The sequence below is a fragment of the Orcinus orca genome, chromosome X (genome assembly GCF_937001465.1).
Source record: "Orcinus orca chromosome X, mOrcOrc1.1, whole genome shotgun sequence".
Lineage (NCBI taxonomy): Eukaryota > Metazoa > Chordata > Mammalia > Artiodactyla > Delphinidae > Orcinus > Orcinus orca.
In genome coordinates this window covers 37,739,595-37,752,054 of record NC_064580.1, presented here as the reverse complement: position 1 = coordinate 37,752,054, position 12,460 = coordinate 37,739,595, and the positions used below count along the sequence as shown (strand labels likewise).

General features: G+C 38.6%; 1 protein-coding gene across 11 annotated transcripts in view; it reads left to right on the top strand.

Annotated features, from left to right (window-relative positions):
* CASK (calcium/calmodulin dependent serine protein kinase) overlaps nucleotides 1-12,460 on the top strand; it is a 389,604-nt gene that overhangs the window by 246,335 nt on the left and 130,809 nt on the right. For all 11 annotated transcript variants that reach the window (XM_049704817.1, XM_004281357.2, XM_004281355.3 and 8 more), the window contains exons 6-7: nucleotides 4,772-4,874; nucleotides 10,951-11,126. In XM_049704817.1, the coding sequence (XP_049560774.1) occupies nucleotides 4,772-4,874; nucleotides 10,951-11,126 (279 nt within the window). The remainder of the gene's footprint in view (nucleotides 1-4,771; nucleotides 4,875-10,950; nucleotides 11,127-12,460) is intronic.

Below are 12,460 nucleotides of genomic sequence, written 5' to 3'. Positions count from 1 at the left end.
TTTCATAAAATCTAATATAAAATTTTTATCGTGCTAGCTATTTTTCCACACCTAAGCCATCCCTTTTCAAAACACTAATTCTGTTTTAATCTTCAGTTCCCTGATGACCCTACTGTGACCAGGTTTGAATGTAAGCTTTTCTTAGTTCTTCCTTTATATGAGCTTTTTCCTGTTCATTCTGAACTTTCTGCTTTTTGTTTTGGTGTTCTCAGCTTATTCCCATACATGCTCTTCTGCTCACCCTTCCTCTTCCTTGAACTCTGTTGATATCTTAGCTTTTTATTTATACAAAAGATAGAAGTAGAAAAGAAGAAATAAATGGATATGCTTGTTTGGTGCCATCCATTTATGATATTACCGGCCTTTCTTATCTAGATCCCAACCCTTGTTAAATTCAGCTCACCACCCACTCCAGGCCTGAACCTCACCAGCTAACATGAGGACTGCTGGGTACAAACACAGAAGAGTGCTGATTGGTCTTGCTTCAAACTCATGACCACAAACCTCGAGTGGGCCCCTATGCTGCCAACAGTCCTGCTATATTTCCTTAGTCTGGTGGTTCTCAAAAAGTATGGCTCCTAGACCAGTAGCATCAACATCACTCAGGACAAGACAAACAAACAAAAAAACCATCACTCAGGACCTTGTTAGAGATGCACATCCTTAAGCTCATCCCAGACCTTATGAGTCAGAGACTCTGGGGATGTAGGCCAGCAGATCTGTGTGATGATGATACTAAAGTTTGCCAACCACTGTCTTAGTTCATTTTCATGTTCTTTGAAAACCCTTTTCACACCTTCACTCTTCTGCCAACAACCCCCTCTCCTTCCTCACTTCCACCTGCTGATCACTTTTTATTTCAAGTAAATGGAAAATAGAAGTGCTCAGAAGAGAACTTCCTCATCTTCTTACATCCACATCTGCCTGCATCCACAGGTGCCCCTGTATCCTGCCTTCTTCGCTGTCACTAGGGCCAACCCCCTTCCCACTTGCATATTATATCCCATCCCCTTTCTCTTCTGGGGTTGTTTTTTCCTTTCTACAGGATCTTTCCCATCAGCGCGCAAATGTTTCTCTTTAAAAAAACAAAACAAAAAAACAAACCTCCCTGAAGATGTCTAGGTAATGCTATGGAGTCATCTAATGCACGTGTTGTTATGTGAAAATTTTGAGTATTTGTATGTATTGTCTCATTTTCAAAACAAAACCAAACAATGGAAGGATAAACCAAAAACTAATGCCAATGAGGTGAGAGAAATGAGGAGAGGGGACAAAAGCTAGGCCTCTCTGAAAGGTATTTGTTTATGGTTTTGCCTTTGGAACTTTGTGTACATGTTTTGTATAATTAAAACACCAAATTAAGTCAAAATCTAATTAAAACAAATTGGCCTCACTATGTAACAAATTGAAAGTATAACCACAAGGAGAATTCTTTTAAGTGACTTTAAAATAGGGTGGGTTGTTTTGTTTTGTTTTCATTTTACATAATTTTAGATTTACAGAAAAGTTATTGTACAAGAAAAGTACAAGGAATTTCAGACACCTTTCGCTCAGATTCCCCATATGTTAACATTTTACCTTTTGTAGTTAGTAAGTATCCTGTGGGGAGCTACTCTGAGATTATACAAACATCCTGTCACTCTTCAAGCTTTCACCCACTAGTTAGAACCCTTTGCTGGTTCTTATCTGACTCAGTTATTACGATGATAACTGCCCAATGGTGATTTTCTAATGCCAGAATTTATTCTACATTTATGAATTGATTTTCTACTTAAAGGAAAGCTTTTCCTTCTCCCCATTCATTTACTTATTTACATCAGCATAGACTCATGAATTCTTACTTTGTTGAATAGTAAAACAGTATTTTGATACATCTGACAAAAAGAATCACGAAGAAATCCTAAACAGCATACAGTGGTTTTGTTGTTACTGGTAATGGAAATGTTGTTATTTTGAAACTTTTATACACACACATTAAAGGAAAAAGCAAATGAATGATTATGTTAATGTCATTAGGTACCAACATTATCTGACAAAATCGAAGAAGTAAAATTAAAAACTATAATTGAGTAGGAAGAAGCATCAGTATGAATTGGTGATTTATGTTTTTCCTTCTAAAAAATAACTAATTCTTAGCTATGTCCGCTTGAAGAGTCGAAGCGGCGATAACCTAATAGCAGTACTATACCTAATATCCATATTGTGGATTTAAGTACCTTTACCCACTAAACAGAAATGGGACTGTTTGGAGAAATGGCCAGCTCCAATTCTGGGGCAAGAAATGAACAAGACAAGCCTTGAACACCTTGTGCCTGAAAGCAAGGAAGTTATCAGACTCCTAGAGTCTTACAAAAGGACATAAAAGCTGACTTAAGTAGGGGCTCTCACTGGCCAAAAACAGGACAATTCGAGCATGAAAATGAATAATGACTGCAATTGATTAAAACACATCAAAAATATTAAAAATCTATAAATCATTATAGACAACCGCAGAAGCCTCCTACCTGGTCTCCTTTCTTCCACACTTGTGCCCTTGCAATCTCTTCTCCACGCAGCAGCTCAAGTGATCCTTTCAAAACCTAAAACTCATCTTAATGCTCTCCTGCTCAAAACTTTCCAGTGGTTTTCTATCTTGCTCAGCCTAAAACCCAGAGTTCTGGCCTTGACTTCAAAACCCTAGACCACAGGGTCTTTGATCATCTGAATCGCATTTTCCACCACTCTTCCCTTTGTTCATTCCTTTCCCAACACACTGGCTTCTTTACTCTTCTCCAAACTTACCAATCCCCTTCGTGCCTCTGGGCCTTTGTACTTATTATCCTCCACACCAAGATCTTGCTTCCATGTGGTTTGCTCTGCGACTTCATTCTGGTCTGTGTTCACATATTACCCTATTAGAGAGGCCTTCTCTGACACCCCTTCTCTTATTAAATAGCAGCTCCCTAGTCTTCAAACCTGTCACACCTACTTCCCTACCAGCCTAATTTTACTTCATAGCACTTAACACTACCTAGTCTTGTATTCATTTACGTATGTTGGTTTCTTTGTTTATTCTCTATCTTAAATTCCAATTTTATGACTTATCTCACTTAAGCGTTTGTTGAGAGTGACTGAATCCATGCGCTGCTGGATACATAGATCTCAGTGTAACATTAACTTAAGCATAAATATAGTCAACAAACTGTATAAAGTATATACTCTGGGATTCTGATTTAAGCTTCTACTATTCCTTCCTAAGAAGGTGTTGAAGACACTGGCCAGGAAACCCTGTCTGGGTCTAGTTTGTATTTTCTTCTTCTGCATCATGGCCACCCTTTTCTAGGCTGGTTCATTTGCTGTGCCCCGCACTACAATCATGCCAGGGCTATTGCTTTTTTCTTCAGGTCTGTTGTCATTGATCTCTATTTGAACCAGCTGAAAGTTCTCATTGAGGGAGAGCACTCTTTATCAATTGGTTTCTATAGAGGTTTGCTTGTTCTTCCATAGACCCTTCTGGCTACTTTGTGTCTTCCTGCAGTTTGCTCACCATTCCAGTACACTTGCTTTTTCTCTCCTCTCTTTCTCTAACTCATACACAGTCATACATACATTTATGTTCAAGGGCTCATCTTTCTTTGTGCTAGACTCTATCGTAAAGGTCTTTAAACAGCCTTGGACAAAAAGTAACTTCCAAAGTGGAACCCTGATGCTTTCATTGGGCAGAGTAAGGATCCCTCCCACTTTTGCGTATCCATCATCAAACATCTCTCCGGGTGTACCAGCTCAGAGTTTTATTGCACAGGTCTCTTCATGCCCACTCTCATGTAGGCTAAACCTGAACTAAAACTGTGTCATTTTATGTATGAGCAAGTATAGGACAGAATAAAAAATACTTTTATCTTCCAAGCCTGAAGAGGCTTACCTTTTTCACTAACTGGTATTTTAAGATCAGGTCATAGCATATGTAATGTTAGTCATGTTGGGGAGCATAGTATTTGAGCAGAGACCAAAGTTCCCTACAATTAAATGCTTTCCTGACACCAGCCCCAACAAGGTCCCAGAAAGAGGCAGATGCAGAGGACAAGCTCCTCCACAAAGCATATGATTCTTAGTCCTGGTCAAGCAGCTGCTCCTCGGGGAGTTTGTCTTTACCCTGGACTAGAGGCCAGCCAAGTAGTCTCCTTTCCCCCTTCTCCTTTCTCACCTCCCATTCCCACAGAGAGGAAGGGCAGGTCCAGAGAAAAGACCCCAGGAAGAGCATTGAATTCCCCAGGAGCCAGGCTCAGTTAAAGTCATTAAATCTGACTCTTCTTATTTGGGGGCGGAATGAATAAAGAAAAGAAATAGGATGGTGGGAGAGTGGACAAAGAAAGGGCCGTCAACATCCCCTAAGGGCCAAGATACAGTGGCTCTGTAGGTCAAGTCAGAGGTTACAAGAAACACAGGTATAAAATATATTTTTCCTTAAATGTAGAGTGTCACTCAAAGGAAGAAAATATTGCATGAAAAGGCAGAAAACATGTCTGTCTTGAACATCCATGCTTCCTAAGTAATTCCTAGCACTACACCCTAGTCTTGGAAACAAATAATTCCTGAAAAATATTGGATAAAACAGGTAAGTCTTTGGAGAAATCAGCCAGAAGTGAGAATAGAGAAATAATTCAAGCATCCAAAGTAATTCCAGTTTTTAAAGTATTACAATATGGTCATGTTATTCAGTTTTGTGTAAATTGAATTGTTCGTCTTCAGTTAATCCTTAACTTTGGTTTGTTTGTTTGTTTTTTCTTTTCAGCCCCACTGTGTTCTCCTTGCCTCAAAGGAAAACTCGGCACCTGTTAAACTTGGGGGCTTTGGGGTAGCTATTCAATTAGGGGAGTCTGGACTTGTAGCTGGAGGTAAGAACACTATTTTTAAAATTTCCTTCAAAACCTCGTCACTTTCAGGCTGGTGTAAAACTTTCAGACTAAATATTAGTCCATCCTCAGTGTTTCATACCGCATTCTACCTCACCCTAACCCACCCACAAAAGTGCCATAATGTAGTGTTGAATTTAATAATTCTGTAGTCATAATTAGAATTTTAGTCCCTTAAGATAATAGACTCTGTCTTTTTACTCTTTGTATCCCCAACACTTAACAGGGAAGAGACCCAACATACAAAGATTAAAACAGTATTGGAAGAAGATGATATTTGAGGCAAAGTGACTTTTAAAGTTGAACTGGCCAAATGAAGTCAAATCTAAAATGTGTGGATTAACTACTTTCAGGTTACATCTATGGCTAATTTTTAATTTCACACTGTTTTCCTCTTTCCACTTGTGAAAGAGTCCCACTCAAGCCATCAATCTGTGTATTTGGGAAGAGCAAGCAGATGTGAGTACAGACTGATTTTATTATTAGCCAAAACAAACATAATTAGAAAATTCCCATGCCAGAAACAAAAGAAGAAAAGTTCAAATGGAAACTTTCTTCACCAGTGTACAAAGGTGGATGCTAATTACAGATTCAAGTATTTGGTTTTATTTATTCCTTGCAGTAGATTCCAGCTCAGAATGCTGCCCTGTTTTTAGTTTTGTTCTTTAGTTTTGCAAATTACTTAATTCTCCCTTCTGCAGACTACCAATCTTCTAGTCATTGCTTTATATTTTCCATCTCGAAGTACTGCCAGCCTTCACAAAGAGGAACAATATCAACAGTATTAAATTCAAATACCTAACAAATGATAAATATCAAAATAATAATCTTTTACACAGGATATTTCATTTAATTCACTGTTACTAAAACATTGAAGCAGTATTAACATAGACCATCTTCTGAAAAATGAGCCATGAGTCATAGTTGTATTCTTTAAATCATTATTTTACCACATTGCCCTCTAAAATTAAATTAAATTGTGTTTAGATTTTCTTCTTTTTTTTTTTTTTTTTTTTTTTTTGCGGTACGCGGGCCTCTCACTGTTGTGGCCCCTCCTGTTGCGGAGCACAGGCTCCAGACGTGCAGGCTCAGCGACCATGGCTCACGGGCCCAGCCGCTCCGCGGCATGTGGGATCCTCCCGGACCGGGGCACGAACCCGTGTCCCCTGCATCGGCAGGTGGACTCTCAACCACTCCACCACCAGGGAAGCCCTCTAGTTTTGCATTTTCTTCTAATCATTTCCAAGAATCTGAGAAACTGCAAGTTGAGTATAGTTTTGAAAACTGATTTTTTTCCTTCTAATTCTAATGAACTAGTAAATTCAAAACTAATGAAAAGTTTTGAAATTTTTCATCTGTGATTAGAGGACTGACCATAAGGTCAGGTAACAAAGAACAGTTTAATCACAGAATCATTGAATCTCAGAATTCGAAGGGGCCTTAACTTCTCCAGTCTTGTAACTAATGATTGAATTCTCTCATAAAATTCCCAGCAAAGGGCTGAGCTCTAGTTTAATTCCTCACATGGCAAAGAATTCAGTGTGTCCCAGGACAGTTCATTGCATTTTTGGAAAGCTCCTAAGTATTGAAAGGTTCATCCTTGCGTTGAATGGAAGTCTGTCGTCCTGTAACTTCCACCCAGTGGTCCTAATTCTGACTTTTGGAGCCACAGTAAACAATTTTAATTCTTCCATATGATAGTCATTCAGATGCTTGAAAACAGCTATAATGTTCCCCTAAGTCCTATCCAAGTTAATTTGCCTAGGTTAATTTAGCCATTCCTCACATAAAGTGGTTAAGAGTCTCCTGACTGTGCACCAAGTACAGAGCCAAAACTGAGCACAAATACAGGTACTTCCAAGCGCACAGAAGCTTGAGGTTATCACTTCTTTTGCCGTGGATCTACATTTCTGTCAGGCTGCCCAAATTGCATGAGCTTTTTGGACAACGCTGTAACACTGCTGGCTCATATTAATTGTGCAATCAACTACAAATCTTAAATTGTTGTTTTTAAACAAACGTTGCTGTTGAACTAACTCTCTCAAATCCGGTATTTGTACAACTCACCCCCATGTTAAGACTACACAATTAAATAACACATGATTTCTGACGATTACATCCTCACGGTTGATGGGATGATATGAAATAAAACGAATTCCTTTTATATGCTATATACTATATGCTATATATGCTATATAATATATGCTATATTCCTTTTATATGCTATATATATTATAGTGTCTTTGTTTCTCTTGGTCTGGATCTTCATCCTGTTAGTATTTAAAATGGTATGAGCTTCATATTTTACTGTGCATCTCAACTGAAGGGGAAAAACGGATTCATTTGATTTACCCAGACATTTTTTACATGTTAATCTATTTTCCTAAAGTCCATGAATCTTTCCCCTAAATTGTATATTTTTAAAGCTGATTTTTAACCCACAGTGTGTCAGTTATGCAAAATTTATTTTTCTCAATTCTTCTAGAATTAAAATGCTTTGTGATGGTCAAAATATTGTCGTTTCTTAAACATACCTTTCCTTGCAGTCTTGAAATAACTACTTCAAGCATTGCAATGTCTTTTAAAATACAGTCTACAGATGTAGATAAGGGATAAATGATTTCTCTTATAAAAAGCTTTCATGTTGTTTAAGGTATCAATACTTTTAAAAATTTTACTATTTATCAGCTCATTTGCTAATATTTAACAGAAAGCTATTTTCCTGTCAGATTAGAATCTTTGATCACTCAGTTCTCCAAATAGAAAAGAATTCTCTCCTTTATATGTTCCATATAGTAAAAACCATTTACGTATATTTACACTTCCCCTATCTGAAACTCAGCTGTTTGGAAAACTCACTTATCCAGAATATATCTAGGAACCTAGGAAATAATTATAATAGCAGCAAGGCATTTCCTGCCCTTAATACCTGTTCATGGTTCTCTCAAGTGAGCATCTAAAGACACACTCTGAGGCTGACGTGCTTCCATTTTTCAGAAACTTTTGTGGATTCGTGTTCCTTCATACCTTGCACCTGCTCTTCCCTCTGGTTAGAACGCCTTTTGTCATTTTATGTATCTAGTTAACTAAGTATTCTTGAAGGCTGAGCTAACAATCATCTCTTAAAAGCAGGCTGATCTTCACCATCCCAAGTGAGGTAACCCTATTCCTTCTCTCCCATATTACCATAGCTATCTGGGCTACATACCTCCATGTAGCATTTGATGCAGGGATTTGTAATTATATCAAAGACTGAGGTTTGTGAGGGCAAGTGGGGGGACCATGGCTTATCTCTTGTATGCCCACAGTGGTCCTAGATTGTGTCTGGGACCTAGCAGGCACTTAGGAAATTTTTACTAAATGAAAGAATCTGGTTTCTAATGAGATTACAGTTTATAGCAGATTTTATGCAAAAATTAGGAGAAGACAAGGCTAGAGTAAGCATAGTGAAAGAAAAGAAATGAAAGCCTGACAGAAAGAAATACATTGAGCAGACACCAAAAGTTGGAAAGCACAGCAGCCTTTTGGTACTGAAGAAATGAACCCTTGCATACCTCTGAAGTTCCCAAGGGCAATTTTGGTTCCATACCAGAGTTCTTTCATTGGTATCCACAATGATAATTCTGAGTCATCAAGAAGAGGTTAAATTATGTACAGCATCTTGTGTAAGAGAAGTCAGGAAATTGTACAAAGAGAGCCATCCCAAATTATTAAAGTAAAAAGGTTTCGGTGCGTAAAGATCCAGGTCCTAAAGTATTGAATGCGTACCTATTCAGAACAGCTCTCCCCACCCTGAGGTTCTAGGTAATAAGCTTTTATTATATTATCAAAAAAGGTAACATTTAAATGTACATCGGAAGTGTCTCATATACAGTGACATTTAATTTGGCTTGGTAATTGGCCTCCCATTCTTAGAATTCTGTGGTCAAAGTCATAAAAATCAAGTGACCACAAAGAAGGAAAAGTCAAGTGATCACAGACCAGGAAATTGAGGAGGTTGGTGTATGTTAAAGGTTGACTCCAGTCCTTTCACACCTCCCGATCTTCATGCAATAAAAAAAATCATTCCTGTGTATTCTTTCTACCATGGTCTTTTCCCCTTTCATCTATGAGCAGATTCTTGAACCAAAAGACATGTATATTCCTCAAGGATGAACCCTAATTCTCCAGAACCAGGGTAGTCTTCAATATGGATAAATGGAAAGAACCTCCCCTGGATGTCTGGGGCTGGCTGTGGTGGCTCTGACTAGTCCCAGATTGAGGCCTACATTTTGAGATGCTTGGTCCTGCCTTGTAAGGGAAATAGTAGGAGTCAAGTTGAGTTTCAAAGCAGTATCCCAACCGTCAGCAGGTACCTGGCTGGTGCCCTGGTACCAGTACTCTGATCTCTTACCCTGCTTTTCCCTACTCTTACCAGCTCCTGTCCATCAGACCAAGGCAAATTCTCCAAGGGCACTGCCCTATCCAGGCTATTAATGAAGTAGAAGGCTTAGTTCTCATCATTTGAACTTCTTTTTGTTACTTGAGGAAACCAAATGGGGCAATATGGAAATAAAAATCTTTCCTTCTAACCAGTAGAGTTTTCACTGATCTACTATACATTTTAAATAAAAATATTTTCACTGGGCTTCCCTGGTGGCGCAGTGGTTGAGAGTCCGCCTGCCGATGCAGGGGACACAGGTTCGTGCCCCGGTCCGGGAAGATCCCACGTGCCGCGGAGCGGCTGGGCCCGTGAGCCGTGGCCACTGAGCCTGCGCGTCCGGAGCCTGTGCCCCGCAACGGGAGAGGCCACAACTGTGAGAGGCCCACATACTGCAAAAAGAAAAAAAAAAAAAAATATATTTTCACTCCCTGAACCCTGAACTTAATCTCTTCTATTATGGGGGAAGGAGAGGAACCATTATGATCTGCAGCAAAGGAATATTCCCAGGACACAAGCTAAGAGCTGCTTTATCCTTCTCATCCCAACCAGGTTTGACAATCACCAACAAGACTTTTATGATATATTCTCTCTAGCTGGATTAGAAGATCTCTGAGGTCTGTGTTTAAACTCTGATCACAGTTCTGAGCTCTACATAAAGTTTTGTGCAAGCTTCAAAATAAAAATTATCTTGGACTCGTGATGATGAGGGTGGGGCTGTAGAGGGAAAGGGAGGAGAGGAGGAGCCTGCATAGAGCTAGAAGAGCTGCCAAGTCTGGTGGGCAGTTCCCCTCCCACAGTAATTTCCCTACAGGGTACAAGCCTTTCGTTCTCCAGTAGAAGAAAAGACTTCTTTTGGGATGGTGAGTTAAAGATGGTTACTAGTGTAGAAACAACTGCTTTCAGATTCCTTCCTGAAACCTAACTTTGATAGGAAAAAAAGAAAAAAGCATTTCAAAGAAGATAGAAGTCAAAGAAGATTGAATGGGAGGAGCTTCATGATTTTACTTTGGTTTATGTCATATATTTGCTCTCATTCTGTTCAAATGTTAACATTTGGAGGAAGCTAAAAAATCTTATTATAACAAAATCTTACTAACAATTGGTAATTGCTGCAATTAATTCCTAAAATCAACCGAACAGGATTTCAGATTCATATTCCAAATAAAAGTTCTAAGCATTAGGTTTAATTTGAGAATTTCTATTTGACAGTCAAAAGTAATCTTTTCCTCTACAGATATTTTCTCACTTGCCCCCCCCCGCCCCTGCCTCTGCTCTGTATTTTTAGTAATTTTCAAACTTGTGAAAATTAGAAAATTTAAACAACTTCTTCATGAAGCAACAAATAGGTAAATACTTACCATGCATCCTATGGAATTCAGTAGGAAGTAACAGTGTTAGAAGACAAAGTACCTCTCCTGGGCTCAATACTTTCAAGACGTGATTAGATAAAAATTTTTTTCTTTCTGCCTTTTTTCCTTGATTTTATAGAGGAGGGGAGAGGTGGTAAGAGAATATTTGCATTGTTAACCTTGTCATTCACACTGTTATTGTTCTCGTATTTTCAGTTTTCAAATGGGAAACAAAAAGCCCATTTTATGTAAACATTTTTCCTTGATGTTGTCATTTTAAATGTAGGACGAGTTGGAACACCTCATTTTATGGCCCCAGAAGTTGTCAAAAGAGAGCCTTACGGAAAACCTGTAGATGTCTGGGGTTGTGGCGTGATCCTTTTTATCCTGCTAAGCGGTTGTTTGCCTTTTTATGGAACCAAGGAAAGATTGTTTGAAGGCATTATTAAAGGAAAATATAAGGTAACATATTGTGAATGTTTTATTTTTCCATTGAGATTAAATTATTCTGAAAAATGTGTTTTGAAGTTGCTGTCTGTCTTTGGATTACTTTCTGGTTGTCACATAGTCACCCAGTCAGAGATGCTTGCATCATTGATCCACCAGCCTTGTTAGGCAACAAAGGCCTCAAATAAATTTGACCCTATCGGCCGAACTGTCATCCAGGTGACTGGCTTTAAAACAACTATTGCCTCACCCCTCCCTTCTCATTCCCTCTGTGCTGCCTCTAAAGTCTATCCCATGTATTTGGATTCCAACTCTGTGTTCAGTCCAGAAAACAGGGTCCCCACTCGTCTTTGATACAGTGTAAAAACCAGAGATCAGATGGATGTTCCCCTTTTCCTCCATGTGCTAAATCAACAGTGTAAGAGTCCTGGGCTCTCAGAGTCATAAAGCCACACTAAAATCAAATTTTTTTACCACAAGTACATTCTAGCAAAACTGCCTCTTTAGCTAAGTCAAAGAAATTGGTTAGTGCCCTACTTATTTCAAATAAAATTCTAGCTCAGGGAAAGAATTTGGACTGCTCCTTGGAATTTATTGTGAGCAAATTTGACCTTTTATTTTACCCTGGGTAAGGTGTTTGTGACAAACCTGTGCCCAGATTTTATAGTTTCCATTAGCTGTCTGGTGACCGAACCCACTTATTCAGGCTAAGCTGGAAAATAAACTTCTTTGGCCCTTCTTTGTGTAATTTGAGAAAAGGGCTTTATTTTTATTACTTTTTGCTTGATTTGTAAAGTTAAAATGGAAATTTCATCCAGGTAATTAGTCACTCTTTATCTTAATTTTAGATTTAGTGTCTATTAGCCTTTATTTGATTTTGCTTTATCATACATGTTATTTTATTGCATTTTATGTAGTCAGCCAGCACAGCTGAAAAATTTGCCATTTACCTTCCAGGATAAACTGAAATGCCAATATCACAATGGCATTTCATAATATAATTTAGAGCCATTTTGGTGTGATTTAAATATTTATATTCATCTTTGGCTACTGTGAATTGGAAACTGCATGTACTATTCACAGACTCCTGATTAGTACATTATTACTTTCATTACCAAGTAATTTAAGACGTCATTACTGACATTATGAGTGGCTATACCAAAAAGACCTAGGGGGTTCTTAGAAATACGCTTAAGGTTGGTTTCACTACCCGAGCTCTTATACTTTACTGCCCTGTACTACCTTGTATGGCTGACGGAATAGGATGCTCTGTATGGGAAGCACAGAGGAGTATGTGTCTGGATATCAAATCAGGGCAGCTTATTTTGAGGAAGTTCTTTTTCCTCCCG